This window comes from Chiloscyllium plagiosum, chromosome 2 (genome assembly GCF_004010195.1).
Source record: "Chiloscyllium plagiosum isolate BGI_BamShark_2017 chromosome 2, ASM401019v2, whole genome shotgun sequence".
In the NCBI taxonomy this organism is placed as follows: domain Eukaryota; kingdom Metazoa; phylum Chordata; class Chondrichthyes; order Orectolobiformes; family Hemiscylliidae; genus Chiloscyllium; species Chiloscyllium plagiosum.
This window is the reverse complement of record NC_057711.1, coordinates 44,637,392-44,656,468: the sequence shown is the minus strand read 5'-3', so window position 1 is coordinate 44,656,468 and position 19,077 is coordinate 44,637,392. Positions and strand designations below refer to the sequence as shown.

Here is a 19,077-nt window from a genome sequence, read left to right as displayed (position 1 = left end):
CAGGTTTTTAATTTCCTAGGCTGGCACAAATAAAGAAGCCAATTCAAGAGAGATATAGAAGCAAGACCGTGCTGGTCACGCAGTACAGAATGGAAGAGTCTAGGGATTAAGTTAATACATCAACTATAATTTTTAGCTTTCTCTATCCTTAATTTGCAAAAACTGCACAAAAGAGAACGGTTACCTGTTGTAGTATCGGCCACCCATCATAAATTGATTGCTTGATGTTGGAGATATTTTAAATCGTTGAATATTTTCATTAGTCCGAAAATAAAGCGAGTAGTCACCCGGTGTGTTATCTGATGGCCTTACAAGAAAGCCACATATTTGACCAACTAAATAAAAGAAATGCAAATTTATGATTCTCTCCGACACAAAGAAGCTCGCAATTAAGTATTTGCTGACAGTAGCTGGATATATTGCAACTGATATAAAATGCCATGTTACGTTTTAGGGAACATGTGACATTCAGCCCACAGCAACCTCTTCCATCATTCAAGTTTCCTGCATTCCACTTCTTACTGACGTGTTTTCTGACTACCATGCCCTATTTCTACCACCTCTTTAATTCCATCGCTAACCTAACTTGTTGTGCAAGCTGCCTGCTCATCCCCAATATATTTTTTTACCTATTCTTCTTAGTTCACCTCAACTCACTCACCCCTTACTCGTAAGGTTGCTCAAGTAAGCCAGTGGTTCCTTCATTCATTCCTTCATTCACTTTTGTTTACATTAAAGAAATTAGTGTGCTTTCAATCAACAACTTTATGTTTTAATGTTTTAAAACTAATCTGAAATTAGGATGCCGAAATATGCTGTTCTAACTTAATTTTTAAAATTGTCTTGATAGTCAGAATGGTTACATTTTTCAACTACCATTAAGTTACAGATAAAAGATATTTTCAGTTTTCTTCAAAATTGAAGTGGCGTTGAAGTTTGCTTTTTTCAACATAATCATCTTCCTGGAGGTTTTATACTTTCCCCTGCATGTATCCGTGGACATATACCCTAGCTGTTTACAAATGCTATTAAATACAAACTTGATCTGAACAATGTTTTTAAAATGAATCTTTAAGTTTATTTTGAAACATAAAACACTAAAAGCTTAAAAAGAAATTTAATGCACGAGCATATAAAATAGCAAAATTGCGTCAATGTGTGCACTCCATAAACAAGTTGACTGACTTAAAAAGGCAAGCATGTGTTTTTGGAAAAATTGAAAACTTCAAATAAAGTTAATGAAATCAACAAAAGTACCAAAAGGTCACATAACAAATAAATTTAATTCTTGGTACTACAAAACATGCATTACTTTACAATTGAACATTGATTAATATTAGTTTCTGAAAGCACACAGTACAGGACCAATTTTGCCTCTAAACCGTTTGGCTGTGCAGATACTGAGGTCTATGCATGCTAATTGGTATGGCAATGCATTTTCTGATTCAGGAAACTGCTGCTGTGCATGTTGCAGCAGGAAAAATTAGACAAAAAGTAGTAGGGGAGGAAAATGCAGCAATTGGTAAGATTACAGGAAGTCATGACAACATTTGGAACTGCTAATAGATTGCCACCTACTGTCATTGTAGGAAAAGAATACTCAAGTTTACAGTTGGAAGTACAGATATTTCAAAGTTGCAATATATAATCTGTATCAAAGGGGCAAACCAATTAAAATTTTCTTGAATCTATATTAAATGAACCAGACCTGAGTATGTAGAACACACAATTTCAATATTTGCATATTACCCAAACCTTGGAAGTAGTATGAACCGAGGTCCATGGTGACACATTAAGAGGAAATAGAGGGGCTGACAAAATAGGAGGATATGAGGCAGATAAAACTTGGTACAGAGAAATGTGGTGATATTTTTCAGGAAGAATGAGGGAAGGTAATACAAAATAAAGCATACAATTCTAAAGAAAATGCCAGAAAAAAAAACCTTGGGTGGGAAGTTATTAGAGAAGTTAGAGAAAAGACCATATATAAAGGGACTTCAGTTGCTTGGATAGATTGCAGAAGCTGGGAATTTTCTCCTGACAGAAAGTGGAAAGGAGATTTTATTGAACTGTTAAAAATCAAGAGAGGTCCAGATAGAAAAGATGAGCAGAATCTGTTTGCATTGGAAGGTGATTCAGTAGCCAGAAGACACCTATATAAGTTGAAGAACAAGTACCAAACAGATAACTTAAGCAAAAAAGCAGTTCGTGGTTAGATCTGCAATGCACTCCAAATATGTTGTGATCCAACTGTAGCTTTCAAAATGGAGTTGAGTAATTATCTAAGCAGAGAAAAAAATCATACGGCTATCAGAAAAGGTGAGGAATGGAGCTAGCCGAGTTGCCCTTGCAGAGTTCAAGCAAGGACACAACAGGCCTTGTAATCAAATCATTGTTTAATAATTTCAAAGGATTTTTGACTTAATGGACAATGGTACAGATGAGGTACAGGGATATGTCTTAGAAACACAAAATAACAATTTCATCCAATTAACCACTGTAATAAATCAATACCTGTCATCAGCAGATTATATGCATCTTGCTTTGATATCTTGCCATGAAACCAGCTGAAAAAAAGGTGAAATTATGAAAGTTTTTAAAAACATTATTTGCTTTAATAATATTATTTATAAAAGCAGAGCTGAGTTAACCATGCAAGCAAAATCAAATTGTACTGCAAAAACAGTGAACTGAGAGAAATATTCATCTGCTATAACTTGGAGGTATTTTGGAAACGTAAACCCACATGTTGCTCACAGATACGAAAAACTGATGCAAGTTTTTTCCAGTCAACATCTCAGAAGTCAGACACTTTGGATTAAAATTTCTTACAAGACAGAGTATATTCAGATCTTGCCCTCCACCAGTGTACTCCTCAAGGTCCAAGGACTGGGTTTAAGAATTCAGGCTTACAAAACTGCAGACTCTGCTGCATTCTAAAGTTTAGATTAGATTAGATTCCCTACAGTGTGAAAACAGGCCCTTTGGCCCAAAAGTCCACACCGACCTTCCGAAGATCAACCCACCCAGACCCATTCTCCTACATTTACCCCTTCACCTAACACTACTGGCAACTTAGCATAGCCAATTCACCTGACCTGCACATCTTTGGATTGTGGAAGGAAATCGGAGCAGTCGGAGGAAACCCACGCAGACACAGGGAGAACGTGCAAACTCCACACAGGCAGTTGCCTCTGGCGGGAATTGAACCCAGTTCTCTGGCGTTGTGAGGCAGCAGTGCTGACCACTGTGCCACCATGCCGCCCCGTTGTCATGCTATCTTCAAGTACAAAGATCTTGTTGCAAGATTGCTTGCTGAGCTGATAATTTGTTCTCAAACATTTCGTCACCATGCTAGGTAACAGTGAGCCTCCAGTGAAACATTGGTGCTCTGTCCCTCTTGTAATTCGACTGTCTCGGTTTGTTGTGGTAAGTGATATCATTTCTGGTTCTGTTTCTGAGAGGTTGGTAATTGGAATCCAAACCTATATGTTTGGTTAGTGGAGTTCAGATTTGAATGCCAGGCCTCTCGGAATTCCTATGCATGTCTTCGTTTAGCCTGTCCCAGGATGGATGTACTGTCCCAGTCAAACCAGTGACCCTTTTCATCTATATGTATGGGTATCAGTGATAGTTGGTCAAATGGGCAGGAAGCTAGCCATCACATTACATGAGCATCAACTGCCCACCAAAAGACATGACTAGCTATCACTGGTATCCATACACACAGACGAAGAAGGACGATACATCCATCCTGAGACAGGCTAAACAAAGACACGCACGGGAATTCCTAAAGGCCTGGCATTCAAACTGGAACTCCATTTACAAACATATTGATTTGGACACCATTTACCAACCTCTCAGAAATGGAATCGGAAATGATATCATCCACAACAACAAACCAGGACAGATAAATAACAAGCGGGACAGAACACCAATGCCTCATCGGATGGTGATAAAACGTCAGAGAACAAATCCGTCAGCTCAGCAAGCAAACCTACAACCTGATCCATAACCTGAGCTACAAATCTTCTCCAAAATCTCCAACAACAATCTTCATCAGGACAAAATATTATTGTTTCACCAAGGAAAGAAGATTATTGAAATTTGCACATCTCAATGAAGAAACTGAACAGAGAAGAGGGTCTCAAATGCTTTATATGGGATAGCTGAACCATTTCCAAATAATAAGTAACCTATGGCAAGCAATTTAATTTTCTTTCCACCTTTTCTATTTATTTATAACTGTTCAAATGAATCGATATTTTAAAATAACATTTTCGGAGCTGTGAGAGATGTTACAATATACCTCAGGAGCTGGTGGGGTAGAGACACTGTTGTTGCACCACATAAACCCTCTTTCCATCTTTTGTAGTCAGCTGGATCTTCAGCATGTTGACATTCATCAAGTCTGAATTGAACAATTTACAATTCAAGCTAATGTGAAAACTACATCCACCTCTTGGATTTTCATTTGCCATTATGAAATGCACTTTTTCCTGACTTGCTAATATTTACAAAGTTTAGATTTGCATCCCAGTTTTATCAATGAGCCAAGTCAATCCTCAATAGTGCCCTACCACTATGGCTCAGGTATACAAATTTACTATAGGCAGTGCTTTGGTTCTGTTTCTCATGTCAGCTGTATTGTTATAGTATCAGTCCTAACATAAGATAGTCACCAGTTGGCCAATAGACATGTGACAGCTATGACAAGCATTCAGTTCTCAGTACCAGGAACCTTTTTACTATCGACAGGAGATAATACCGAACAGCAATTAGTACATTCCTACCATCCATAGCCCTACGAATAGTGGCTTCATCAAACGGTGGTGCAGAACTCCAGTTGCAGTTACTTGCTTTTCTGCAATCACATCATGGTAGGCATGAAGCAGCAGATACTTTGGTATATGTGTTGCTATTACTTAAGAAATGTGGTAAGGAAAAGCCAGGGAATTAGAGACTGGTGAGCCTTATATCAGTAGTGGGTAAGTTGTTGGAGGGGATTCTGAGGGACAGGGTTTACATGCATTTGGAAAGACAAGGACTGATTAGGGATAGTCAATGTGGCTTTGTGCATGGAAAATCATATCTAACTAACTTGATGAGTTTTTTTGAAGAAGTGACAAAGAAGATTGAAGAAGGCAGAGGAGTAAATGTTGTCTGTATGGACTTCAGCAAGACGTTCAATAAAGTTTCACGTGGTAGTCAAGCTTGCAAGGTTAGATCACATGGAATCCAGGGCTAGCTAGCGAACTAGATACAAAATTGGTAGGAGATAGAAGGTGGTGGTGGAGGATTTTTTTTTGGAGGCCTGTGACCAGTCATGTGCTGAAAGGATTGGTGCTGGGTCCACTGCTTTTCATCGCTTATATCAAATGATTTGGATGTGAATATAGAAGGTATGGTTAGTAAGCTTGCAGATGATGCCAAAATTGGTGATATAGTGGACAATGAAGAATATTATCTCAGCGAACAACTGGACCACTGGGCTGAGGAGTGGCAGGTTGAGTTTAATCTCGATAAATGTGAGGTGCTACATTTTGGTAAGGCAAGCCAGGCAGGGCTTATACAGTTAATGGCGAGGCCCTGGGGAGTGTTGCCAAGCAAAGATATCCAGGGATGCAGGTGCATAAAACCAATGTTGCCAACATTGGAGGGTTTGAGCTGCAGGAAGAGGCTGGGTTTTTTTTCCCCTGGAGGGTCGAAGGCTGAGGGGTAACCTTACAGAGGTTTATAAAATCATGAGGGGCATGAATAGTGTAAACAGCTCAGGACCTTTTCCAGTGTAGGGAAGTCCAAAACTAGAAAGCATAGGTTTAAGATGAGGGGCGAAAAATTTACAAATGATCTCAAGAGCAACACTTTCATGCAGAGGGTGGTGCATTTATGCAATGAGTTTCCAGAGGTAGGTACAATTATAACATTTAAAGACATACTGATAGCTATATTAGAGAAAAATAGGCCAAATGCTGGCAAATGGGACGAGATCAGCCAGTCGACAAGTGGAACCGAAGGGTCTGTTTCTGTATAACTCCAGACTTTATATCTCTATTATGTTACATATTCAAGATGAGATACTTTACGCGTTTATTTCTAGACTTGAGAAACTTCTACTTGACTAGCAATCCAGAGGCATAGTGATGTCACTTCAAATCCCACCACAGTAGCAGGACCAATTTAAACTAATACCAAATCTGGAATTGAAAATTAGTAAAGATGATCGTTAAACAATGGGATTATTGTAAGCACCTATCTTATTCAGTGCTCTTTCAGGGTATGAAATCTATCTCCTTGCACAATGGTCCACACATTAATTCTCATCACCTCTGCTGTTTATGAATCTTTTCTCTCTGTGCAATGCTGCATTTTCCATATTTTGACAATTACTACAGTTAACTAAATATTTTAGAAGGGTAAAGTGTTTGGGAACAGCCTGAGGTCATGAAAATACATTATTTGAATATAAGCCTCTATCCTTTCTCTATGATGCCAGCGCACAATATCAAAAATTATTCTCTGACAAGTCTAAGTAATGATGAATCTAACACCAGAAGCCTTCCAGGAGCTGTAAGCTAAAGTCTCAGTTGCCTCATTAGCTAAATAAATAACCTGTCTTTAAAAACATTAATAATTGCCTACCGGAAGGTATGCTTCAACGTGCATTGCTCGTATTCAAATTCAACGTCACATATTTGGCCTATCTCAGCACTAAAGACCAAATCCAATGTTTGGTCTGAGGTGAATCTGCCTCTCAGATATTAATTGCTATACTTGAATCAAGTGCTAAAAATCATAATTGTTTCATGAAGTTAAACTCATTGATAAAAGAACTAGAAGCCAGAGGAAGAGAATTTTAATAAATGCATTGTTACAGTCTGGTATTCACTGGAGTTAGAAGCAGGAGTAGCTCATTCAGCCTTTCAGATCTGTACTGTCATTCAACAATATTAGTTGTGGTCTCAACTTCACTTTCCTGCCTGACTCAATAACCCTCAACTCCCTCATATCAAACATCTAACTCAACCTTGAATAAATTCAAAGGTCAAGGCTTCACTGCTTTCAGGGAATGCAATTTCACATACAAACAACCTTCCAAAAGCAAAACTAAATTCTCCTTATCCTGATCTTAAAAGGGAGCTGAATTATCTTTAATTGGTGCCTTCCGTTTTAGGTTTAGCCATAATAAGAGGAAACTTCCTCCTCATATCCACATCATTCCTCCTAGTATTCATCATCTCAAGTGTTCTCAGAAGCTTACTTGTTTAAATAAGACTACCTCTCATTCTTTTAAACTTGAATAAAGACCCAATTGGTTCAATCTTCCTTTATGCAACAAAGGAAGGAACAAGAAGCAGATATCTTGTCTTAACTATTTCTGTTGCTTGTATATCCTTTTTCTAAAATAAGGCCCATATGTCTCTTCCTTCCAACTAAATATGAAATTCAATTATACTTTTATCACTGTCATGTCAAAGCTCCTTTACCATCACATTTCTAACCAATCCGGTCTCATTGCTTATTACAATGTCTAGAATCTCTCCCTGTTCTGTTACTATGCATTGTTGTGTCCCATTGGTTTTCCACATCTCCTTTCACATGATATTCCCTTGTCATTTAGTTTAATGCCCTCTCCACTACCCTTGTAGGATGCCAGAACATGAATCAAATTATGCTTTTCCCAACAGTACAGTGCCCACGAATCAAAATCTAGTTTCCACACATCTGTCATTGAAACACAGATTAATCTCTCACATCTAGAGTTTAATGCATTGAAATCTGCTTTCAGCTAATGTTCAAAAGAGATGTAAAATATTTCCGTGTAAAATGAAACATCTGTAGTACTAGTGGGAAAAGAACTTGCAAATGGATGATTTGAGGTGGTAAATGGTTTCCTGTGTCATCATAATTATGCCCGAAATAGTAGAGAAGTTAGTTATTGCATACAAAAATCAAAGTTTCAAAATAAAGCTAGTGAACCTCAATCACAGAGCATTTGTTAATAGAGGTTATTAGCAAAAAATCCAACGCATGTTGGCATCTGAGGTTTCACAAGTAGCTGTAGTTATAATTATGCCTGGTTAATTCTTCCCCCAACAACAAACAGTTGAAGGAGAGGAATGTAGAAAATGGTAACAGGAGGCTGTTCAGCCAATTGTTCTGTTCCGCTACTCCAGTTGAGCATGGTTGATCCTCTTTCATACCATACTAATGCTCTCTCCCCATACCCCTCGATCTCTTTAGTCTTCAGGAAGCTATTTCTGAACTAGATTTGGGACTCGACCTCTGCGTTCTCTGTTAGAGAATTCCACATGGTGACAGAGTGGCTCAGTGGTTAGCACTGCTGCTTCACAGCAGGGTAGATCTAGGTGGGATACTCGTTGAAGCGTCAGTGTGGACTCGATGGACTGCATGGCCTTCTTCCACACTGTACAGATTCTACAATTAAATACCTTCTGAATGAAGGGAGTTCTCCTAATCTCAGTTTAAAATGATCTACTGCATATCCTAAGACATTGACCTCTTGCTCCAGAATTCCCAGCCTAGGGAAGCATCATCCCTACATCAAATCTGTCCTTCACTTTCTTTCTAATGATATTTCTTCTCATTCCTCCAAAGCAAAACTGTGCGCAGTACTGCAGGAATAGGCACTCATAGGACCTGGACACCTGCACCAAGATTTCCTTTCTTTTACTCAAATCCTCATCATTCACAAGCAGCAACCCCTCTGGCTAAAAAAGCCCCATAAAATCCAGAGAGGTTAACAGCCACCAATTAAGAATAAAAGGGAGATCAAAGAAATTAAACTAACAGCCATAAGAAATATGCTGTATGGATACATGAGATGTGTGCAAAGTGACCCGATGGGAGCATGTGAATAAACAGTGGCCCTGAGCTGCAAAGTAAAGTCCTGAAGGGCTGAAGTAGTTTCTGAATTTGTCTGGGATCAGCCACATTTATGTGGTGAGGTTTGACAAATCAGTGGACGAAGGTGAAAGAGAACGGTGTCCATGGAACATTCAATGACAGGCCAACAGAGAAACAGTAAAATGACACAAAGAAACAAATAATGAGCTCCAGCTGCTGGGTAACCCCTTGACTTTTAAGTCAGGAATTGTCTTTAAGACCATAAGAAACAGGAGTGGAAGTGAGGCCATTCGGCCCATCGAGTCCACTCTGCCATTCAATCATGGCTGATGGACATTTCAACACCACTTACCTGCACTCTCCCCCAATGCCTTAATTCCTTGTGAGATTAAAAATTTAACAATCTCTGCCTTGAAAACATTTAACGTCCCGGACTCCACTGCGCTGCGTGGCAATGAATTCCACAGGCCCACCACTCTCTGGCTGGAGAAATATCTCCTAGTTGCTGTTCTAAATTGACACCCTCTAATTCGAAGGCTGTGCCCATGGTCCTAGTATCCCCGCCTGACAGAAACAATTTCCCAGCATCCACCCTTTCTAAGCCATGTCACTATCTAGCTTCTCAAAGCGGAAGAGAGAATTGTAGGCTGCAGATAAGCAACTACAACCCCAACTCTCTTATTTACCACCAAAATTGGTGATCTCACTGTTTAAGACCAAAACAAACAACTGGAATTGCCCCTCTCAATCCTGAGAATCTGATTTTCTCATTCTTGCCCATTTTCCCACATTCCTTGCAGGTGCCCACATCGTTCAAAGCCTGGGAAAATTCTGCCCTTAATGTCAAAATACAAGGATCTGGCTTTATTCATACTGAAGTAAAAGGTGCCTTCCATTAATAATTTGATAAAGTTCATTTTGGAGCAGTAAGAAAGATTGTTCAACTGTCCAAGCTAAATCTGAACTTAGGCAGAAGTACAACTTACTAACTATATGTGCCTTCATCATTCTTGTAATTGACTTTCCAAGTTTTAATACAAATGGTGCAATTTATATAGCTATGCCCGAAGTGAGTAGAATATCTTCACTTTTGTCTATCTGCTTTTGATTCCTGATGTCATATTTTATTAGTAACGCAATAGAATGAAAGAAATGTTGAAAATCTTACATTTTTCCTTCATGTGGATCTTCTTCACGGTCCTGCAAACACAATCCAGATTGAACAGTCAAACAAAATGAATCAATTTGTATCTGTACAAGTTAGGAACAGAGGCTCCACACATTCATAACAAAACTGTACTTTACACACAATTTCTTTAAAACTTTGCATTAGTCTGAAAGTCACAGGACAAACTGGAAGAAATATTTTTTTCAAATTCAACCAGATTCAACTCAACTTGAGTTGATTCAGATTTTTAAATTGGGGAAAGATGATTCCTGAAAGATTGAAAGACAGATCCTGTCTCCTATCAATTCTAATGCGTTATCCCCCTATACCATGAGGTTTATTTTCTACAATAACCTTTGATATGGCATGTCATCAAAGTACAGCATGTCTAATAGGTTCCCCTTTACCCACAGAGCATGTACTCCTTCAAAGAACTCAAATAAATTGGTTAAAACATGATTTCTATTTGACAATTTCATGCTGACTCTTCACAATTACTTTTTTCAGTTTTTCCCAGTACACAATTATAATTTCTTTAATGATTAAATCTAACACCACCCCATTGACACATATCAAGTTATCTGGCTCACAGGTTCCTGTTTCTTGCCTGCTTCCCTCTTGATCAGAGCTATATTTACTATTTTCCAGTTTGATAGAACCTTTCCTGAAACTAAGAAATCTAAAATAATTTGCTTTCTACTTGGTTACAGAACATGTATTGTGATATGGCTTTCTCAAAAGCACTCTCCAAATTCATTATCCAAGCTACTGCTGCCAACTGATTTTTCCTGTATGTGTGAAGTCTCCCACAACCATTGCTATCCCTTATCACAAACATACTTTGTCCCACATTGCTGTTAGTAGTTAAGGGGTCTGTAGACCACTGCCACCATTCAGTTCTGTTCCCTACTATTCCTTATTTCCACCCAAACTGATTCTACAATTTCAATCTTACATTTTTGGTCAAGTGTCATTTTCATCTTTTCTATTAGAGAGCTTCTCACCACAAGTTCAAGTGAATTCTCTCATAACACTGTCCCAAATCCATCTCACTAACTATCTATCTTATCTCTATGTTGTCCCTCTCATTCAATGTTAGCCTAATCCCAGTCAAAAAACCCAGCAGGACCTGTCACAGATGGGGTACTGCAGAATGGACCGGCATCCCAGACACCATCTTTAAAAGATCAGTTTGCCTCCAGAAAAATACACTCAGTCCAGAGTTGCCCTAAACATGACACAGAAGAGGAAATTGATACCTCACTTTGTTGAGAGAATGGTGCAGAGGAAGAGCATACTCTTCCTCAAGGACAAAGGAGGCTGTGACATCAGGCCCTATCTGGTCTAAGACTGCAACAGGTCAGCATGATCTCAACTATCTGGAGAAACGCCCAACAATATATTAAAGAAGATCAATGATATTCCATGCTCTACCAGTGAAGTGCCACCATCTTCTCTGCTACCCCTCACTCTCACTGCTACTGCACCCACTTGCGATCAAGGTTCATACTCTATCAATCTCAGCATTACATGCAACATTTTCCTTCCTCTCTGTCACCTACAACAAGTCCCCGCACTAGTAATCTCTGCTGCCTACTCATTCGCTTTGGACAAGTCATTACGTTTCCCCTACCTGCACAAAAAGGCAGGCTGTAGCTTTCATCTTTGTTTAATATCTCTTTTTCTCTCATCACAGAACACTATAGGACAGAAAGCGTCAAAATGCATGGTGGATTGCCAGACATTTGGTCCTTCACTTCTTACAATGACAGAGGCTCGGCCCTGACCACTCCAGGTGGTTACCTGATCATGTCCGAATGCTTAGACTGGTATCAAAGGCTGACGTTAACTCAATGTGCCTCGACCCCCAAGTGCAGGCTGTCTCACTTGTCTTCTCTTAGGACTGCTGACAATCATGACAAGTTTGTTGTCCGTACCAAACAGCAATACAAGACAGAAGTACACTGGTGGGTGTAAAATGCAAAAAAAAAAGGGCTTGGCAAGGCAGTGCAGACATGCAGTGATAGGTTCAATGTATGTAAGCACTAAGATAACAGTCTTGAGGAACAAATAATCCAGGCAGATTTCTCTCTCCCTCCAAAACGTCACATTGCTGTAATTCAGCAACCAGCTCAAACTCTGAGCCAAATGCTGCTAGAATCTCAAAACAGTTACTATAGCTGTTTGCCCTGGATCACAATGATATCCAGGAGTTTCCACATGCCATAACCTTGACATAGCACTTGAACAGCCATCATTAAAGAATTTTAAATAAATGAATTATATTATTCACTCATGGTGCCTTTTTAATGTATTTTATTAACTTTACCACAAATCGCTTTTTTACTATGTCAACATTAAAGAATAGAAATAACCATCACTACTTACTAGAAACTCATCAAACAACTAAATCCATTCTCTACAGTACAGCAATATCAAACTCTATCAGCTCCAATGAATCTACCTCACTTTGTCTGCATGCAGCAAGACCTGCACAAAATCCTGTACTGGACAACGTAAGTACGAGGCCATCTCCAACGGACAGAATCTAACCATTTCCTTTGCCCACTGAATGACATTCCTGTTGCTGAATCCACCACGATCAATACTCAACAGGTTTCCATTGAACGAAAACTTAACTGGACAAGCCAAATAAATATCAAGGTGACAAAAAGCAAGTCAAAGACTGCTGCAACCAAGTGGACTCCTTTTGCCCTGGATGGTGTCAGGCTTTTTGAACACTATTGGAGTTGTACAAATCTATATGTGCAGCGAGTACTCCGACAGTCATCTGACTTATACCTTGGAGAGGGTAGATATGGTTTGGAGATTTGGGAGGCAAGTTCTCAACCATTTGACCAGCATTCCAAACTCCACTTTAAAGATGCATTCTCTCCACCATAGGTGCAATTACAGCATACTGCACCAATTACAAACTGCAATTCACACAGACGTCTTCAACAGCACCTTCCAAATATATGAACTTTATTACTTAGAAGGACAAATACAGCAGATGCACAAGAACACGGTCATCTGCAAATTTCTAACCAAACCACACAACATCCTAACTTGAAACTATATCTATATTCTTCCATTGTCACTCAGTCAAAAAACTGGAACTTTCTTTCAAGCAGCACAGATGGACTGCAGATGAACATGACATAGCACCTACTCACAGGCAATGATCAGCTATCCAAAATCTGACTGACTTGCAATGGTCATGGAGAAAGAATGTGAAATCCAAGATAGAAACACTGTCAGTTCTGATGAAGAGTCACTGGACTCAAAACATTCTTCCCAAAGATGCTGCCAGACCTGCTGAGTTTCGTCAGCATTTCTATTTTTGTTTCAGATCTCCAGCATTCACAGTACTTTAATTTTTTCAAATCCAAAAGCTGGAACAAGATCAAATCACTTTTAATTTGATGCAGTTTTGTCTATTAAAAATACAGACCTGCTCACTTGAGAAATCTATCCCCCAAAAGCTGAGAGGGATCACATTTCAACCTACAAGGAGTGATCTTGGCTGCTTACCAACAATGCACAATAAGGACAACTGGAAAGAGTTTGAATAATAGCAATACATGAACAATGGACAAGATTTACTGATCTTGCAAAAAAGGTTATACTAAAATTATAAAGAAAATGCCAGAAAATTAGATTAGCTCAACTTTAAACTTAAATTCCATCATTAACCATGAGGTAAATTAACTCATTGAACAACACACGACAATCAACTGTTTTTAACTATAATAGTTCTCTATATATTTTAACTGTATAGACAATTGCCTTGAAACCTTAAAATGAAATTTGTCACCTAATTTCTTGCAACCTTTACTAACATTTCCAAAATGCCCAGAAACTCTGCCTTTCAACACTTCTGAACTATGCAGAATGGTTAAAAGGTCACATGACTATGGAACATTGTCCTAATAGCTTTCCAAGATTCACAATTTTAAATTCATTAAAGAAATGTCCAATGTGTGCTTTTATTAGGCAGACATTGGCATACAGCTTGTGTAAATAATTAAGGCACTGAAATCTTTAGAAAGATTTAGTTTCAGATACTCACCACCTCTTCTACCAAATCCTCCACAATGAGGCCTTGCTCATCTGTTCGTAGGTTGGTCACCCACATCCATCCATCCTCCAGTTCATTGTGAACAATAAACATATCCCCCTTCAGAAAACTGCATAAACATAATACCCACATTGAAACTGCAGCAACATCAAAACCATTTCCAAATTGAGATGAAAATAATTAATCTGCACCCCAAAACCTCATCAAATGAAACTTCTTACAAAACAACTGAATCAATTTATCAACATGGAAGAGGCCAGTAGTATACATAAGCTGAGGCAGCACAGGTTTGAGACTTTTCGTAACCATATTGTTCAGAAGGTTGAAGATTTAGATTATGAAGTGCAGGATTTGTTACAGCCATGACTCAAGGAAAAATATAGTTTATTTCCTCAGTTACCAATTACTTTATGATCCACAAGAAACAAAGATTCTTTTTCATTTTCATTGTTACAGTTTTGACAACTTGCAGATGGATGAAATCCTTAAATAACTCCTCAAACTGTTCACAAACATATCCCCAAGGATAGAAAGAACTATAAACGCTTAGATGGGAATTTAACTGGGAAACTAAATGTAAATCATGAATTCAGTTTCAGATTATACTATTGTATAAAAGACTTCCTGAAGCTAATCCAGAGTTAGTTTGCTATCCCTTCTCTATCAGCAGGAGAGATTATGTAATCTTTTCAAGAGTGAAGGAAATTGACAAATGGCATGCTTTGAAGGAAATCACACAAAGAGCATACAACACACCAAATGAGTAAACCTTTTATGTTCTGTCAAAGAAACCAGTACAGATTTCCATATCTCTGTCTCTCCACATTGTGTGTTTGCATAGTAAACTATAGAAAAATATACCATCAACGGAAATATTTTAGTTTGCCAGTTTCACAGTGGATCAGTTTCACAGATGATATCATTATCATCAATTTTTTTGCAGCAAATTTGACACAGATTCTTCAGTTGTGGTCCAAGACAGAGAAAAAGGGAGCTAAAAGAGCTAAACTCAAAGGTTTTTTAAAAAATTGGTGACACTGAAGCACATTTCCAACCACCCTCAGTTTAAAGAAAAGACTTCACAAAAGTCTCACACCACCACTGTTGAACAGATATCATACATTTGCTCAAGTTGCTTCTGTGGCCATTAACGTTTTGGTACTGGCAAAACTAGTCCAAGTGTAATCGAGCCACGGGAATGATGACATGATAACTACTCTTAAAAGGAAGTTCAAACCCTGAAAGTCTGGCTGACCAAATGAGACACAATGCTATACTGGAGGAGAAGCACATCTGTTTTACAGTTGTTCATAATATAATAGCCTGGGAGTCTTTCATGACATCACATGACTGGCAGCAAGTATATTCCATTTTTACATTGTGATTTTCCACATTGTTATAAACAAGAAGATAGATTTTAAAAATCAGGTATGGGGCAAGTCCTCAAATGTTAAACATGGGAGGTAATGAAGTTACTATCTTCAACTCCACCCACCAAGCTGATCATCCTTGCCAGCCCCTGTCAAAGTGAACCAGATTGTCTACAATTTCAGTATTGTGTGTGATCTTACACTGAGCTTCTAAATCTATGGATACCGGTTCGCTCGCTGAGCCGGAAGGTTTGTTTTCAGACGTTTTGTCATCATAACATCTTCAGTGAGCTTCTGAATGAAGCACTGGTGGTGTAGCCACTTTCTATTTATATGTTTGGGTTTCCTTTGGGTTGTGATGTCATTTCCTGTGATCATGATTCGGAGATGCCGGTGTTGGACTGGGGTGTACAAAGTTAAAAATCACACAACACCAGGTTATAGTCCAACAGGTTTAATTGGAAGCAAACCTATTGGACTATAACCTGGTGTTGTGTGATTTTTAACTTTGTACACCCCAGTCCAACACCGGCATCTCCGAATCATGACTACTATCGACACCACTAACTGCCGGCTTAAAGTGGAGAGGGTCTCCAAGAAGATCGCACATATCGACACAGACGTCAAGTTTCTACAGGAATGCAGGCAAGCAGGAAAGATCCCGAATGGATTACGGATCACGAACCCACTTAGGTCGACCTACAACACAGACTAAGCAGAGAGACTTTCCCACCGCACCTCTCACACTTCTCAATCATCTCGTACACTAACTCTACAGCAGGCGCCACAACCTTGAAATTCAGATGGAATCCACACTCACAGCCTGCACACAGGATACATCAGTACAATTATGTGACATTGCCAAACAGACAAGGCGACAAAACTACACCACGTACATGCATGCCAAGGACAAAAAACGAGAAGCTGGGCATTCTTACCAGTAATAGCAAAGCCCACCCTGGAACCACGATAGGCAACATTATCACTGCGGGGAAGTCTATTGTCAACTTATCGGACCACACCCTTCGACCGGAAGAGATTGAAGTCCTGAGTAGGGGTCTCAACTTCTGCCCCACCACCAAAATGGACACGTTGGTTCTGGCAGCAGACACAGAGGAGTTCATCAGACGAATGAGACTCCGGGAATTCTTTCAAGGTGCCGGCAGTGATCCCACTGAGCCCACTGATGAACTAGAACAGTCATCACAGGGATCTGTAGAGGAGCGACCAAAGAAGGTGTCAACATGGACCCCACCGGAGGGCCGCTGCCCTGGGCTTGACATGTATACTCAAACTGTCAGGAAATATATAAATGCCAGATTCATCAACCGTACCCATAAGGTAGAGCAAAACATCACCCGTTCCCAACGCAATGCCATCCAGGCTCTCAAAACCAATCACAACGACAATCACCTGATGAAGGAGCGTTGCTCCGAAAGCTAGTGTGTTTCCAATTAAACCTGTTGGACTATAACCTGGTGTTGTGTGATTTTTAACTATTTCCTGTGGTGACATCATTTCCTATGGTGATGTCATTTCCTGTTCTTTTTCAATACACTGTATAGGTGATTTTTCTCTGCTCTGCATAGTTCCTGTGCTGCCGTGTGTGTTGGCTTCTTTAAATAATGTTCTAATGCAGCTTAGTTTGTGATATTGCAATGATTGCTTCTGTAGTTTAGTATTTAGTCAGTATGTGTTATTTTCCTGTAGGCGCAGGTTTGAAGATCCCCATTAGCTGTTCACTCCACTATGACATCTAGGAATGGCAGTTTGTTGTTGTTTTCGTCCTCTTCAGTGATTTTTATGCCAGTAAGGGTATTATTGATAGAGGAAACCTTCAAGACTAATTTGTTTTGCTTAGTGATGACAAAGGTGTCATCCATGTAGCAGACCCAAAGTTTGGTGTGGATGGTTGGCAGAGCTGTTTGTTTGAGTCTCTGCATTACTGCCTCTAAGACCCCTGATATCAGAGATCCCTTGGGTTCCATTGGTTTGTCTGTAGGTTTTGTTGTTGAAGGTGAAGTGGGTGGTAAGGCATAGGAACTCTATCAAAAACACATTGACTTGGATCCCATTTACCACCATTCAAAAAGAACAGGTACCCAATGAATACAGTCTGCCGATTTCTGAGCAACAAACCCAATCAAGCATACAAAACTCATCCTGAAAGTCTAGTCCCTCTCTCTTATATCAAAAACATCTCGGAAATGGCTGCCAGACTACTCAGACCCCTTGGCATCATGGTAGCCCACAAATCCACCAACACAGTAAAACAGCAGCTAATGAATTTGAAAGACCCTATACAGACAATCAGCAAAACTAATGTCATTTACTAATGTCATTACCTTGCAAGAACTGTGACAAACAGGCAGAAAACAGGCCACCAGGATACATGAACATCAACTAGCCACAAAAAGACATGACCCACTCTCTCTAGTATACTTACATATGGATGAGGCAGGATACCAATTCGACTGGGACAACAAATCCATCCTAGGACAAGCCAAGCAGAATTCCTAGAAGCATGGCATTCCAATTGGAACTCTATTAACAAGCACACTGACTCTGATCCCATTTACCAAAGACAGGAAATGACATCACCATAGGAAATGACATCACCAACCCAAGGAAACCCAAAAGATATAAATAGAAAGTGGGCTTCACCAGTGCTTTATTCGGAGGTTCACTGAAGATGTTACCTAGTCTGGTGACGAAACATCTGAAAACAAACCCTCCAGCTCAGCAAACAAATGTACATCCGGAACCTCAACCTGAGCTCCAAATCTTCTCAAAACTTCCTAATCTATTTCTGACAAAATCTGTTCAAGTTCAAGTAGTGGAATCAATCCTAGCTTCTTTAATTCAGCAACATGTCTTTCTTTAGCTACAAGTACTTGAGAAAGCTGCTGAATTTCCTCCTCCACTTTAGTAAGTTCATTTATTAGCTCTTCTCACTCATCACGTGTCATTGCACCTCCAAGGTCTGAAGTGGTAACCGCATCTTCGACTTCAAGTGCTGGATCAGCTTGCATCAGGCCTTCATTAGAGGTCTCCATCCCTCATCCTTTCTTTACAAATAACAGACAGCGGCAAGGGATTTTTTTTTCAATCGCCTGGCCCCCCACCTGCAGTGGCAATTCTAACACCCTGCTCTATCTCTCAATCCCTCTGTATGCCACCAACTGCTTCTGCCACCGCCTGCTCTCCCTCCTCCTGGAGCCAACAAATGAACTTCTAAAATGTATCATAAAACACCCAACTTTCATACCATTGCTCTGTATTCAAAAGCACATCCTGCCTTTGTTGGTTCAATAATGGTGTTGTGTAAATGGACTTCCAGTTCACATTACAGTGTGGAAACAGGCCCTTCGGCCCAACAAGTCCACACCGACCCGCCGAAGCACAACCCACCCATACCCCTACATTTACCCCTTACCTAGCAGTACGGGCAATTTAGCATTGCCAATTCACCTGACCTGCACATCTTTGGACTGTGGGAGGAAACCGGAGCGCCCGGAGGAAACCCACGCAGACACGGGGAGAACGTGCAAACTCCACACAGTCAGTCGCCTGAGGCGGGAATTGAACCC

General features: G+C 39.7%; 1 protein-coding gene across 2 annotated transcripts in view; it reads right to left on the bottom strand.

The window, feature by feature from the left end:
* The window catches only part of rasa1a (RAS p21 protein activator (GTPase activating protein) 1a), a 191,986-nt gene that overhangs the window by 112,486 nt on the left and 60,423 nt on the right, over positions 1-19,077 (bottom strand). For both annotated transcript variants that reach the window (XM_043708652.1, XM_043708645.1), the window contains exons 5-8: positions 14,109-14,226; positions 10,037-10,068; positions 2,515-2,567; positions 185-335 (exon numbers count right to left, since the gene is read on the bottom strand). In XM_043708652.1, the coding sequence (XP_043564587.1) occupies positions 185-335; positions 2,515-2,567; positions 10,037-10,068; positions 14,109-14,226 (354 nt within the window). The remainder of the gene's footprint in view (positions 1-184; positions 336-2,514; positions 2,568-10,036; positions 10,069-14,108; positions 14,227-19,077) is intronic.